A 16,178-nucleotide genomic window follows, 5' to 3' on the forward strand; every position below is an offset into this window, starting at 1 on the left:
TAGTTTTTGATTCGTTACTTTCATTAGAATGGTAAAATTTATTTTTTATTTTTCTACGTAATCTGTTTGCAATTAGGATTTGTATAAAAAATTTCTAGAATCTTGTACATAGTGAATAAATAATAAATGAAATTGTATGTGTCTAATTTTATGTATTTTTGTTGTTTTGCGTAACAGTATTCCGTAGTTTGTTTCTGTATAAAAATTACACTAAAAATAAGTGTTTGTTTTATCTGTAGATAGGTCAAAATAGCAAATAAAAATGTAAACAAGCTTTGACTAGGCATAATAATAATAGTAAGCAGAAATACGGTAATAATAAAGAATAAGTTGTATTACCGACAGAGAACTACTAAACGACTGATACCACATGTTCAACTACCATACACACACTTATCGATCACCAGCTCTCACCATTTCGTTATTTTTTTTAAATCAAGAAAATTTTTTTTTCTACATAAATATACACGCTACACATAAATAAATTAAATTATGGTAAAAAATCAGTTTGGATTTTTTAATGATTTCAAAATATTCAAATTGACACTGAAAGTATTAATAAATCAGGAGTATAAATGGACAAGAACAGAGTGATTCTCCTTTACACAATAAACAAATCAAGAAAACAAACTTAAATATGTCTGCATAGGGAAACGTAGTCCTAGGTGTTTTAAGCGTGTTAATGTGGCTTCACTACCATTCTTGAACAGACATACAAAAAAATCATGGATGACTAGAGAGATGTTCGCAAAGTGGTTCCAAGAAGAATTTGTTCCATCAGTGAGTGAAAACATATCCAGTCACTTAAACTTGAAGAGAGAGAGCTGTCATTACTCTTGAACATTATCCAGCACATTTACCTGCTGATATGCTAAGTCATGAGATTGTAGTCAGAGTTGAAGTTCTTGCCAAAAAAAAAAACACTATGGCATTGATCCACCCATTGCACCTGGGTATTATAAGGGTGTTTAAAGCACATTACCCCCGTAAACTGCTCAGTATTCTAGCGAACTGTGATAAAGTGGAAATTTTCCTTAAATCCATCAACCTGAAAACATTTGCATATTCAGTAGGTCTTGCATGGGGAACCATTATTCCGACTACTATTCTGAAATGTTTCAGTGAAAAAACTGTCACCAGCAGAAATTGTTCAGTTGTGGAATTTATGAGCAGTGACATCCGGTCTGCATGTAGTGTTCTACATTGTGAAATCACCGGTGAATAATTTTTACTTTACTTTATATTACTGAATAATATTGTAATTTATTGGTATACAAATGTTTCATTCATCCACCTCTGCAGGATCGATTTTTGTCACTTCTAAGGTCATACTTCAATATACTGCAGTAAGGTTAAAATGCAGAGGTAAAGCGTGTCCAGCCAACAATTAGTTATATCAGGCTTTTCTACTGCATATAATTTTCAAAAAATTCAATAATCAAATATTTTATCCTTTTTTAACAATACTGAAAAGCTTTTTTTTTGAGTGATTGCTTATTTCTTGCCCGATCACAATGATTTATATATATAAAACTTTTTTAAAATTCAAATAATTCTTCAACATACTGACCACTGTGCCAATTAAACTCAACAACTAACCACCAAACACTAACAGAAAAACCTAAAAAAAAAAAAATAAAACTAATAGCAATATTCAACTCTCACAGGATCCCACCATCATCAGTCGGTAAATAATTCCACAATTAAATCAACAAATAACAAAAACAAAAGAGAAATAAAAACTTAAAAATACAGATACTGGAATCTCATTCGTCACTGTTACAAATTTTGTAGGTCCACGAATAGGACGCTTTACAATCGTCTTTTATTATACTACCCACTAACACACAATGGACATCTGTTGTATGGTGAGATGAGACCAGGTTTGGAATTCATGGGAACAAACACTTCGGTCAGTTGTTCTTACGCTTGACTTGGGTCTGGTCTAACAGGTAAAGAGGCTAGCAGTATAAATACTCAGGGTAAACCAGCTAAAGAAAGTTCTATTAGAAACGGTCTGCAAGATGTTATGGTATCAGTCCTGCAAGGGCAGTTCTACAAGAGAACTGCCCTTGCAGATGCTGCAAGTTGTGTGGGTTTGGCAGAGTTCTATTAGAACCGGTCACAGGCATTACATTGTCAGTCCTGCAAGTTCTGTTTTGCAAGACGTTACTACATTACTCCAGCAAGGAGAGGCTGCAAGGTGTGTGGGTTCGGCGGAGTTCTGCAAACCAGTCCAGTGAGATGTTACCATATCGGTCCAGTGAGGAGAGTCATAGGTGTGAGTCTGCGATACATCAATCCAACGAGGAGTCTTGAATGCAGTTCAATACGAGTAAGATGACACCACAAGTAATTCCAGTACAAGACATACTATCGGTGAGTTAAAGTAAAACTACAGGTGTATAAATGAAAGAAATAATGCAATAAACTTTATCATAAACTGTTAGGATAGATGACAAAGGCATTTGCAAGTGAACGCTATACAATTGTTAATACAAGACTAGTGGTTAAAAAGGGTTAAGACTAACGGTTTCTTTTGTTAATGGGTCTAGTTTTCTGTTTTTCTACCTGGAATAAATTCCGAACAATTATTTATTTTGAACTCTATCTTGTCTGTAATCTGTATTTATTATTTACTAATGACATTTATCACTATTTGATAACTAATACTTTGATTGTTATTCTTTGTTGATTACGCCATGTTTTTGTCATACTTGATTATGTAACGTACTTTATTATGTACTTTTATGTTTGATTTCTTGTTATTGACATGTAATATTATCATCATTCACTACTATTATCCTGATTATTGTTGTGGTTGTAATTACTGCTATATTAATATTTGTGTTCATTAATGGTTTTATTATTGTCACTTATTATTATCATTATTGTATTATCACCATTGATATTAATTTGTCTAGTTGTAATATATATATATATATACATATTAAAATCATAATAATTGTATATATACTACTGTACACACATATACTTATATATGTGTCCTGCTTTCCCAACAAATAAATTTTTCACTACCCATAAGAAAAATAAAGTTTTTCTGAGCTTATGATTTTACACAAACATTTCCATCATTTTAATCACAGGAATATATCTAGTTTGAAATATTTTGTATACAGAGAACTAAAAATATATTTCAATTTTAAATATTTAATCTTTATCATTTCACTCATCTATAAAACAATATCTATGTCATACTATACCAATATCTAAATGTAAATTATTTATTTTAACTGATTTTATTGTTGAAAATTATGTTACTGATCAAACATGATAAAGGCACCTAGTAATTAATAACTGCCTAGATTAAAATTTTCCCCAATATTTTTTTTTCTTTAATGGTCCATACCATTTAGTAATGGTATACAACCATTGTGGGATCATTATCACAACTAATGGAATATATTAATATCAACCCAAACGAAAGCCATTGCATATCATAACAACAATTAATTGCAATTGATAAATAACTTAAACTAATTAACTTCATACACACACATGAATTCCACAAAGTCCATACTCCTACAGAAAGAAAAAAGTTTAAAACCTAGAAAACAATATACATCATAGAACAAATAAGATAAACAAAATTATTAAAAAGAGTTTTAAACAACATGCTGTTATATTTACCTGTCACTATTTGTGGATTTAACACTACTATTGACTGATATTGTAACATTTGTTTCAGGGTTACAACACTTCTGTACCTTAACCTCAGAATTACTATCCTTTGAGATTTCATTAGAAACGACAAGAGGTAAATGCATAACTTCAGATCGACTACATTTTTTAACTACTCTTGTTCGAGTAGTGCGAATCTCTCCATTGTAGTTCTCTTTATCTTGTAACGAACCTTCAAATATATCACTGGATGATGGACGACGTAATTTCAATGGTAAATTTAAATTTTTCTTTATTTTCAAGCCGGCTAACTAAAAGGAGACAATAAAAAAGTATAGACATAAACATGTTACCGACTGAATATGTTCAAAATTCAAAAATTTAATGCTTAAAAGCAACACCTAAATATTTTAAATATTCATCAACATTGTAAGTATATTATTTTACTTTTAGAAGATAAATAATAAAATTCTTATTTTCAATTGTAACTAACCTAAAAAAATTTTTTATCAAAGACTTTAGTTTTATAAAACTGTAATTCATTAACCAAACTTACATAAAATCTTACAGTTCACTTAATGTTTAATTCTTTGCCATACATTAAATTTAATTATACAATATCTTAAAGTATATGTTTATTGCCTTTTTTTTTAATTCATCGAACTAACTGTAAAATCTCTTGCTACAAAATGCTGCTTAATTCTATCCAATTTCTGGCTAACAGCTACTGGTTATACCAGTTATACCGGTAATGCACTGACTGATGCATTTCATAACAATTTTGTAATGGGCTGTCTTTTTAATAGATATCCAGTAGTTAAATGTTAATTTAATTCAGGGCATTAATTTTTTACAAATGTATTCATTTCATACGGCAGGGTCATTATTTATTACTCAAATAAGAGATAGAATTTTTTAGTCTTACACAATGCATGTCACCAGAATGACAGTTATAAATAAACTTTTTTTTTTTAAGTATCATCAAGTGCCAATAAATAAAGTGCACACAGTGAACAGTATCCAATTTCGTTTATCTTAAATAATTTTCAGAAACCAGATTATTAAATGTGGTTTTAGTTGCTGACATTTTACCTATCTTCACAACCTACACCTTGAACAATGTTAATATTCCCCGAGGCCCCTCCAGTTGTTATGGAACCACTTGGTTGTATCATGAGATGCGGTTTACACCTATTAGAATTCAAAAATTATACTGGAATTAAAAAATTAATCCCAAAAATAATAATTAATAATTCCAAAAATTACATTGGAATCAACAAATATATTACTGCATAATACAGAATCCCACTTTGCGATTTTAATAAATATAGTTAGAAAATCAGCATTTAACTATATTAAAATTACAAAAAAAATATATATATGAATATAAAATGCAATAAAAAAAATGTTTTAAAAAATGTATTCCCAATTACATAAAGTTAAATTAAATAATAAATCCTTCCATCATAACATAATTGAAAGATCGAGATTTTTCTTAAAAATTATTATACATATATTATATAAAGATTAACATAAATCGAATAATAAACTACAATGTTCATTTGGATATAATACATTTGAAAAGACAAGAGAATTACCTAATAATAATAAAAAAGTTTTACATAAAAAGGCTAATAATATGTACAGAAAATTCAATAAATTAAAAATATATAACTAAGAAAAAATATACAAACTGATCATCAGTTTTGTAACCCATTTTTAAATTTAAAAGATATTACTTTGGTAATAATGATATTCAGATTAATTAGACTTAAACCCAACTATCCAAACTTTAAAAATGATATAGCGAAAACAGATCCCCTTTTTAAAATTAAAAAAAATAAAAACAATTTAATGCATAACAATATAACTTTTACAGTAGAATAAAATTTATTAATAGAATAAAATTTAAAAAAACACAAAGACAAAAATACCTTAAGTAATAAATTTATAAATTAAAAAAAAAAATTAAAGAAAATAATGCTGTAAAGTAAAAGCCAATAAAGTGTACGTTTCTATTATTAAACTTATTGAACAGCTTTTGGTAATGTGCTGAATGCTGAATCACACTTTCTGTTACATAAATTATCATAATATAGAACTAAAAAAATTATTTCCTTGCATACCAAAATTACAACTGATATGGAAAGTACTCAAACATTAATACCCTCTAAATAAATAAATGGATAAATTACATGCAACTAAAATAGTATGGAACTTGGTGTATGGAATAGAGCCATAATAATAATAATAATAATAATAATAATAAAATATTTATTTCAGAATTAAGATAATTACAAAAAAATACATAAAAAAACATTTTATAGACATGACCATGAACTGACAGTCTATCAGGTTGAGTTCTAATATTTAAAAAGTCTACTACAAACAAATACAAGATTATAGTAATCTAATGATAATATATATACATTAAAGGGATGCTAAGTAATAAATAATAGAATTCCCAGAAGTAAACCAAATTCTACTACTATTAACAGCGAAATGAAAAAATAAACTAAAACTAGACATAATAAAAAACAAAAATAATAATCAGTAGAATACAACACATACAAGATAACCATCAATCTGCTCCCAATCTAATGAACATAAATTTTATTAATGTGGTTTGATTACAGCTTACCTTTAAATTATATATTTCAGTACAGTGGAACTCAGCAATATATACTTCATCTTAAATTCAAAACACCTTCGATAGCACACTCACACGTACCTCCATATTTGACTCGTAAGTATTAAATTCAGCAACTAAACTACATTTGTAAGACTACATCAGTCTTTCAATCCCTTCCATTAAGTAGATTAATTATCTGTTCCCCAGTTTAGAATTTCTTATATACACTAATATCGAGCACCTTCTGATCAAATATAATATGTCTTCTTTCTCCATCCTATTGCATTATGTTCATATCACTGCCTGCCCTCCCTATCTGGACTTTTATTTAATCTCCATAGCGCATCCTGCATTCTAAATATTACAGATTTCACTCATGTTAAATTTACCAGTAAAATAATTCTGATTTTCGCGTACATGATCCAGACAATGGTAAATATTATGAAATAATGACTTTTCTGAACTCCTTTAAATCCTTCTTCGTGAATTCAATCACACTTATCAGCTTTACACTCCACTCACACACATCATCCACACCCTCATTCATCTCACAGGTATACCTTTCTGTCAATGACTTCCACATCCTATATCATCCGATACTGTGCTCTATAACTTTAATAGCAAATTTATGCGGCCAACGATCTTCTTTTAAGATTAATATCTTTATAATTCATACTAAAAGTAAAATGAAATACATTAATCTCATCCGTTTCCAAGTATATTACATAATTAGGAGTGGACTGCAGCAAACAGAATAACTTTTTAATAAAAAAAACCTTAACAAAACTTAATTCATCAAACATATAACAACCCCAAACTTGTTCCCCATATATTACCACCGCCCTCGTTACCGCTTCAAAAACATCCCATTTACTTCTCACCACTATTTCACTGTTAGCCAAAAAACTGGTCCACTTATTATTCAAACCATATTTGGCTACTGATACCTGTTCCCTTATGTGCTCTCCAAAGACAGCAAAGAAGTGAAAGTAACGCCCAAGTATTTGTATCAATTGACCACCTTGATTTGCTCATTTCCCAAAACTATCTTTCACATCTCGCTAACCGACACTGTCTTCTGAAAACCATAATCTTTATTTTCTCCATATTAATATGGATATTAATATTTCCCCATTGTTCACGGTATTTTTTTAGATTGTTAATCATGATCTGAAGCACTTTGGAGAGGACGCCACTAGCATCAGATCATCAACATACAACAATCCTTAAATATTAAGATCATCAATCCAAACGCCCTCTCCAATGCAATCCATAAGATCATCGACAAACACTGAGAATGAAGCAGGTAACAATGAACATCCCTGTTTTAAGCCGCTAAATGTACTAAACCCTCAGAACACCACACAAATGCACATATATTTTTATATAACTCTCCAATAACCCTACAAAAGTTATAAGACAAACACGTTTCATATAACTTATATAGAAGTGCCGATCTATCAATGCTATCAAAACTGGCCCTAAAATCGACAAAGACAGTACACCTTATCACCCATATTTCTTAAGTTTCAAATTAATTAAAACGTGCAGATTAAATATATTGTCTATAGTAGAATACCCTTTTCTAAAACCAGCTTGAAATTTATTTAAAATATTGTTTTACAGCCACTTTATTAGTCTGTTTAATAAAATACCCGAAAATAGGTTTGCTATTTTGTTAATAAACAAAAAACCTCTGTAATTCTTTTTGATCTCCTTTTTTATGGATTGAAAATATAATTCCTTCTGAAAAATTACTACGCACTTGACCAGTCTCTAAAATATTATTAAAAAATTTAACCAATATTTTATTAAAATCCTTTGGTACAGCTTTGTAAAATTCAAAGGGTACCCCATCTGTACCCGAGGCTTTATTTTCTTTTGCTTTCTGCAAGAAAGCATTTAATTCTACCTCATCGACTGGAGAGTCAAAAGTTTCATCTGTCCTAAGTGGTAATGCATATGCGACTGGAACAGCCCCCCTTCCCACAGATAGCAGACAATGAAAATGCTGACCCCCTTCACTTGCTGTTATTTCCCTCATACATTTAGATCCACTTTTTTTTAGATTTTTAACTATTTCCCAAACGTCTCGCGAATCCCGAAATCTCAGAAATTTTTCCCTTTCCCCTTTAAAAAGATCAGATTTTATTACACAGACTATGATAATTTTTTCTTTCTTCCAAATAAATAGGCAAATAATTTGTTCTCTATTAAGTTGTCTGTATAAATTTAAACAAGCAAAACATTCTTTCCTAGCCAAACCATTTCTGCCTACCAGGTTCTTTAATGTTTCCTTTATTTGACAGATTTCCTCCAGCTGCCTGATAAATCATACCTACAATTTTTTACCCATTCTGATCACTTTCCCCTCACAAAGCCGCGTCCCATGTTAAATTTTCCAATGCATGCTTGTACCTCTCAGTCTCTGTTGCACACCACCTCAGCTTTGGTAAGAGAGACAAACAACAATTATATTTAAACGGTCACTGCTATTGTACTCTCACTTCAATGATTATGCAATACAAGAAATCTGCAGAAATAACTTTTAAAAAATGTTAACTGTACTTAAAAACTTTGTTGATATGCAACACAGATCTACAACCGAACTTCCCATTCCCTCAACAAAAGTCCATTCATCTTTCTTATCACTCCCTGTTCTCCCATTCATCACACACAGTTCAAACCCCCTCACACAATTCAATCACTCTCCACCCCCAAGCATTAACCACCTCATCATCCTTAGAACACTTAATTGCATTTACATTCCATTCACTCTCCACTATTTCACCTGCAATATCTGTCGATCTCCTATTCTACTATTAAAATCTCCTAACAGTACAAAGTAACAATTTTCATAGATGTTTTCCATGAAGCTCCATAATTTTCTAAAATCATCCTCCCACATCCCATTACTGTTTAAGTAAACTGGAATTACATACACGTAGCAGTCATCCCCACAGCTTGAAAAAACTACAATTTAAATCCCGCAAATTAGATTTATAGGCTATCTTAATTCCACCTTTAGACGTTCCAAAATCCGAACATCTAATTTCTAGACCCATACAACTTTATACTCCTAAAACAAATTTTCAAATCGTTCAGTTTTCTAATTATCCACCCAAGTCTCACTCAAATAAACAATAACATACTTCTTTATAAGCGAAAAAAAAAATCATGCAACAATAACTTACTGCTGAGTCCCGTTTCAATATATTCTAGAATTTTTATGTATTTTATCTATCTCTCCCTTCCTGACAGACAACTTTACACCATTGAATCTCCTCGGTTTGTCCATTGGCATTTTTAACAATTTGCCCAAAGTCATAATTGAATCTCTTGAATTTTCCCACACCTTCTTGCAATCCGCATATCAACCATCCTGTTGCCATCCAAGTAAATTTTTGACTCTCCACAATCAGCTGGCCCTCTTTACTTTTTAATATACGCTCAATATCACTACCAAATGGTAAATGTGCAATAATGGGAGCATTATCTTTTTTTTTTACCATGTGTATGGGGTTGATTAATCACTACTTGTTGATCTATTTTTAACGCATCCCTACAAAATAAACTGTCACAATCTCAAAACAATCTGCATAGGAATTAAATTTCAGCTCTTTGAATATTAAATTATTATGGCGTGCCCAGTCTTTGTAATTATCAAGCCGGCTCAAAATTTTGGCGTTTTCTTCCTTCAAAATCCACACTTCTTTCAACATCTATTTTTCTAAGCGAGATCTGGAATCGCAGCCGATATACCAAAATATCTTCTTTTGTTGCCAGCTTTGCCAAGTTTTCATCGAAGAATCTCTTAATCATTACTTCCATGCCTTGAGGCAGATCTACATTTTCAAATCCAGGGATTTGTTTTGCTGTTTGGTCCTCCTCGGCAGGTGAATTAAATGAACAATCCCGTTTTCCTTTTTGAGACTGCGGCGTTAAAAATTTATCCATAATTTAAACAAAAATTGCAAAGAAATACTGATCGCTCGGAACCAATTTAAATTATTATAATTAATATTTTAATGATTTAATGTTTTATAAAATAAAAGAAACTATTTGACACAGGGAGTTATTAATATATGCAAAGATATTATTATTAGCCATAAGCAAAATACAGTCATAACAACAGGTGTATCAACAAGCAACGCTGATAAATGAGCGCACAGCAGCACATCCTTACTCCATCAAGGCTAGAACTCCGAAGCGAACCATAAATCAGTGTAAGTACTTCATTGATTATTTTCAATTTATACTGAATTACATATAATACATAATTATTTTCAATTTTCTGATTGTTGTTAAACAGTCTACTTGCATTATTAATTTTCTACCGCTACAAATTCTGTAACTCTCAAGTAGCAAATGAATGTATTTCAGCAGCTAACGCTATTTCCATTTCTTGGTAGACCCTTCTGATAAAATTGGATGAAGTAAACTCTAATATAAATTCTACCAAGAAACGAATACAACATACTTTGATATAATGCTCCGAACAAGGTTTGACTCGCTACAATAAAATTAATATGCAACTCATTAATGAATATCATTATGATTCATAAAAGAAACTACCCAACACTTCACACACTTTAATCATCCCTCAAAATGATTCTTAAAATAATGTAATGAATTATGTTTTACGCTACTATATTGCATTACCATTGTCAGAGCTAGATCCATTAATTTCAGAAATAAATAAAGCAGTTGGGTAACCCAATCCAGTGAAAAGAAAAGGTGTTCTGATATAGTTACATTTTTACTGGCTAAAAAGTCTTGACATGTCTCGTATGAAGAGATGTACTTTAATGATTCAGGATAAATGAATTCCTCCAAAGAATGAATGGGATTTTCATCTTATTTACATTTTTCATTTCTTCTTAATAATAACCCTAGTCAATCGTAATCCCAATAAGGGCAAATACAGAGCAATTCCTTTATTATAAACAAGTTAGCATCATTATTGTAACTTGACTAACTTTTTTTGAGTCAATCTGATTGAATATTTCAATGGAGCAGTCTTGTTATATTCACTTTGTTGCTTTGTTTCTGGGTTTGATTAATCAATTCATCATCTGGACTGGTAAGTCTTATGATCTTAAGGATCTTAATTTATAAGATCTCATAATTTTGATTTATGATATTATCTTGTCATTCAATGTATATTTAAAGATATTCATTTCAAAATCTATATCTAAGAGCTTCAGTTATTATTTCTGTTTTTAATCTTCTTGCTCTTAGCCATTCAAATGATTCTACCCAGGTCCCATGTCCCCCACTTGGGTGCAATTATGAAATACTTATTACTATTATAATGTAAATAAATCTGCTGGGAATTAAATATTAAAAAGCAGTCAAAGTAAATGAATTCTAATAAAGCGAGGTGGAAAAATAAAAATAATTTTTTATCTTGCTTTATACATACAATTGTTAAATTCAGTATTAGTACTATCAAATTACAAGTAAATATAAAGTGTTTTAAAAACATGCACAAAAAATAATAATTTATAATTACTTTTGAAGCTGTTCTTTCTCCTCTTCTATGGGTACTGTTACGAGTTTCATCATTTTCTTTTTCTTCTTCATTATTTGACATTGACGCACAATTTTCGACAGATTCTTAAAATAAAATAAAAACAAACGTATTAATTAATTTCCTTCGCAGATCTTAATAGGTGCACACTGGTGGTTTTTTTTATACAGAATCTTCAACTTAAAAAGAGGCCCCATCGCTTAATTTAGTCTATTGACAAACACTTACATAATTTATAGAAGGTATTGAAAATAATGTCCATTCACTTCTATGCACTTGTCATCAACACATCTGACCATGTCTCTGACTACTCTTGTTACCTGTATCCTGTCTACTTCCTGGATGGCATTGGTAATGTTTGCCTTCAATTCCTGCAGGGTGTGTGGAATGCTCCTATAAACAATTTATTTTAAATAACCCCAAAGAAAGAAGTCTGGACTAGTCAGATAAGGGGATCTTGGTGGCCACAATCCTTTAGAAACGATTCTTCCACCAAAAAATCCTGTAGCCTCTCCGTAGTAGAGCGAGCTGTATGGCAAGTAGTGCTGTCCTGTTGCAACCAGCAGTCACGCTCGTCCTCTTTCAATAAGGCTATGAACTGTTGGATAATTTCTTGGTAGATGGCAGCATCGTTTTTTCAAAAAACCCAGATCCTATTATTTGTTGCCTTGAAAATGCACATCATATGTCTATTTTTTATGGGTGTAGGAGACCTTCAAAGAAAATATGAGGCTTTTCAGTACCTCAGGTCCAGTAGTTCTGACTATTAACATACCCACAAAGGTAAAACCATGCTTCATCTGCAAAAAACATTAATCTAAAACGCCAATGTTGCCTCTAATAAAATTTTTGAACCATCGATGAGTGAATCCTTTTAGCAAAATTAACATTACTTAGCTTATGGAAAACCTGCATTTGACATGGACAATCAGCATTCTCCTCATTCGATGTGGGTTGAACCTAGTGAAATATTCTTTTCCCAGCTTAGTCTCAGCAAAAATTTGTAACTCCCCTTTAATGTTCTGTATGACCTGTATCGTTAAAATTGACATGTGTCGGGCACATTCTGGTCTAACACCAAACCTGTTTCACAAAATTTGTTAACTAACTTCTGAATATCACTTTTCACTGGTGCTTCCTTTTCAAATTTCTCTCTGAAATTTCACTGACACATGAGATTTTATCTCCAAATAAGTTTCCATCATGACTACACGTTTTTCAACTGTTAACCGCATTTTAACAAAAAACACACGATTACACAACCTTGTTCAAAAGCCAATGCTCAACACAGACGGCAATAAACAGTCCTCCCCTCTCCAGTTCCAGTTGTACCAACATCTTTCACAATATTTTACCCGTCTCACACCAATATACATTTTAACGAAAATATATATTTACTATAAACTACTGAGGGATGGGGCCTGTTTTACATTGAACACCCTGAAGTAGTCAAATGACTATTGACAGATTTTAATTCAAATACACCTTAGGGTTTTTAAATATTAATATAACTTAATTATGCAATATTTAGGGTGCAATTGCAAAAAATATCAAAGTGGTCTAAAAAAAAATTACAACTAATTCAACCCCCTTGATCAAATTACATTTTTACCTTAAAAACTGTCCAATATTAAAAATATAGATGAGGAAACAAATCAAAATTCTTAATAAAAATTTTAAATCGTGATTGATCCTCTTGATCAAAATACATTTTATCATCAAAATTAAACTAAAGATAATTACCTCTATATTATATTAAAGTTAATTATTATTTAAAGTTTTTTTCTTTATTAAAAAACTTAGTAAAAAAATATTAAATAAATTAACAAATACTTTGTATTAAAACTCAATTTCTACTAACAGTATACAAAAATTAAAAATAGCAAAAACTACCTGCCTTTTTTTTATTTGAACTACTTCGCCTTCTTCAATTCTGTCCAAAATGTATTACCATCATAACATAAAAATATTTGAGCCAAATTCTAAGAATTTAGTCGAGCCAATATGATAAAAAAAAAAAACAGGTCAATACATATAAGTGCATGCATACATCTTCTGGAAATTTTTTTTGGGCTACTGAGTCTTGAAATGTTGACATTCCCAGAAACTCCAATGTCCAAAATTTTGGGCTGACAACTATAGTTTCCCTGTATAGCTTTGCTATTGCAGCAGAAACAGAGTTACAGACATGAAAGTAAAAATTTACATATAAACCAACGATTTATTTTCATTATTATTTCATGAAAATTTTACAATTTTTGTGTAAAGTTACTTAATCTTACAATAATATTATTGTGAAACATTACAAAAGCAGCAGTTACAGTAACATTAACAACATAACCCAAGCGTAAATGTTATTAAAATTATAGTATTTTGTTGAGATTCTAGCATAAACAAAGTTGTTATAATTAATTTTTTGGAAAAAACCAAGGAAAATGCATCATTCTCAGAATACTAGTGAGTGTATGTATGCACACAGATGTACATTTCATGAATTTTTGCTTATTTAAACCACAGGATTGAAATCTGGTGAAAAAAAATTCTGCAGTTATTAGAAGACTGATTTTTTCCAGCATCATGTGGCAACCCTACACCATGCATCTTCTTTGTTACACATCATCTTTGTTTGATCTTGACCCTCCAGCCACCGATCACTACAACCTCTCATTCTTGAGTAACCAAAGATGTATTTTCCTTTCTCCACCACGGAAATGGAATTAAGAAATACTGCACAATGGTATTATTTCTTTTTGTTTTAAACACTGTAAAAAATGACACCTTGTAATTTTTTTATTTTGCTTCATACAATTATTTACCTTGAAAATTTGCTCCATTACCAATATAATTCACCAAGAACTGATGCCTCCGAACAGCCATGTAATCCTGCAAATTAAACAATTTTAAATTAAGTGTCAAAAATGTAATCGCTCATTACATTTAAACTTTCATTCTTTACAGAAATATGAAGCAATTTAAATATAATAAAATTACAACAAAACATAAATATTATAAAGTATAGTAATCCAACTACTTGAAAATTTTGAGTAACATAATATTGACAAAGTCATAAAAAATATAAAACATCTTACTCCTAAAGAATTCTAACAAATATTTTAAATTACTAATACACAGATACAACAAATACAACAAAGTGTAAATTTAGATTTAAAATATTTGGATTACAAGAAAAAACTTTTTGATCTGAATCTGTTATCTGCCCACAAAACTTAAACCTTTGTATAAGTAGTGTACAGTCTTAATAACATATTTAAATATACGGTAACATGTCTACCAACCAATAATGGGCTGTTTTGCTGTGCAACCACAACTTGTGTATCGTGAAAACGATAACAAATCCTAACACAAGTTAACAAATATACAAATCTACACGTATTTGTTAACGATAACAAATCTACACAAGTGTAATACATGTTAATATTCAGTGACTGTACATGCATAGTCTATGATAGAGTTTCCTAAAGTTTACGAATAGAGTAATCTAAAGAAGGCTGTATTAAATTACTTCAAAGTGTGTATTTTGCCAAGAAAAGAAACAGTGTGAATGGCCACAACGTGGTTTAAGTACTACGGATAATTGAGAAAGGTGGCATTGCTCTAAAAGTAAGAATAGAAAAGATGTTCGGTTGCTTGTTACTAATGGTTGACCAATACAAAATTGGTTTATGATAAAGTTTTACTTTCTATATATTCATGAAGTATAAGAAGACCTCATAAGAGTTTTGTGAACAAGAATTGGGGTTTAACCGTTGTACTATTATTAGTTGAAACAATTATTTATGAGAAGTTTATGCAACAATATTGTTAGTTATAGGAGAACCAAGGCTGACAGTGGAAACTGATGAGTCCATGTTTGTTAAACAAAAGTACAATGTTAGTCGTGTACCCAAGCAGCAGTGGGTGTTTGGTGGCATTGTCGCAAGACCCAATAATGTTTTTCATTTGCTGTTGAAGACAGATGTTCTGAAGATAGTGTTGCCTATCATTGTTGACAATATTGCTTTGGATCTCATATAATTTCCGATCAATGTGCTTACAAGACCACAAGGAATGCCGACCAAAGCTATGACCATAATACGGTTAACCACAAACACAATTTCATTGATTGAATCACAGATGATCATAATAATACAATAGAGGAAGACTGCCGGGTAGAAAAATCATCTTTTAGATACCATTTTGGCATTAAGTCAGCTATGTTGAACAGTTACTGGTGTGAAATTATGTGGAAGAAAAGTCTTCAACATGGTGACAATCACATTTAATAAAACAAATGGAAGGTATTTCTAAAAAATTGAAGGTTTGGCCTCCTCAGTAATGAAAGTTTTAATTTTGTGTTTTCACACTGTACTA

General features: G+C 30.7%; 1 protein-coding gene across 1 annotated transcript in view; it reads right to left on the minus strand.

Annotated features, from left to right (window-relative positions):
• The window catches only part of LOC142325604 (uncharacterized), a 55,311-nt gene that overhangs the window by 34,955 nt on the left and 4,178 nt on the right, over positions 1–16,178 (minus strand). Inside the window, exons 3-5 of the mRNA XM_075367550.1 lie at positions 14,624–14,690; positions 11,790–11,893; positions 3,652–3,953 (exon numbers count right to left, since the gene is read on the minus strand). Of these exons, the coding sequence (XP_075223665.1) occupies positions 3,652–3,953; positions 11,790–11,893; positions 14,624–14,690 (473 nt within the window). The remainder of the gene's footprint in view (positions 1–3,651; positions 3,954–11,789; positions 11,894–14,623; positions 14,691–16,178) is intronic.

The sequence above is a fragment of the Lycorma delicatula genome, chromosome 5 (assembly GCF_047948215.1).
Source record: "Lycorma delicatula isolate Av1 chromosome 5, ASM4794821v1, whole genome shotgun sequence".
NCBI classification, from domain to species: Eukaryota; Metazoa; Arthropoda; class Insecta; order Hemiptera; family Fulgoridae; genus Lycorma; species Lycorma delicatula.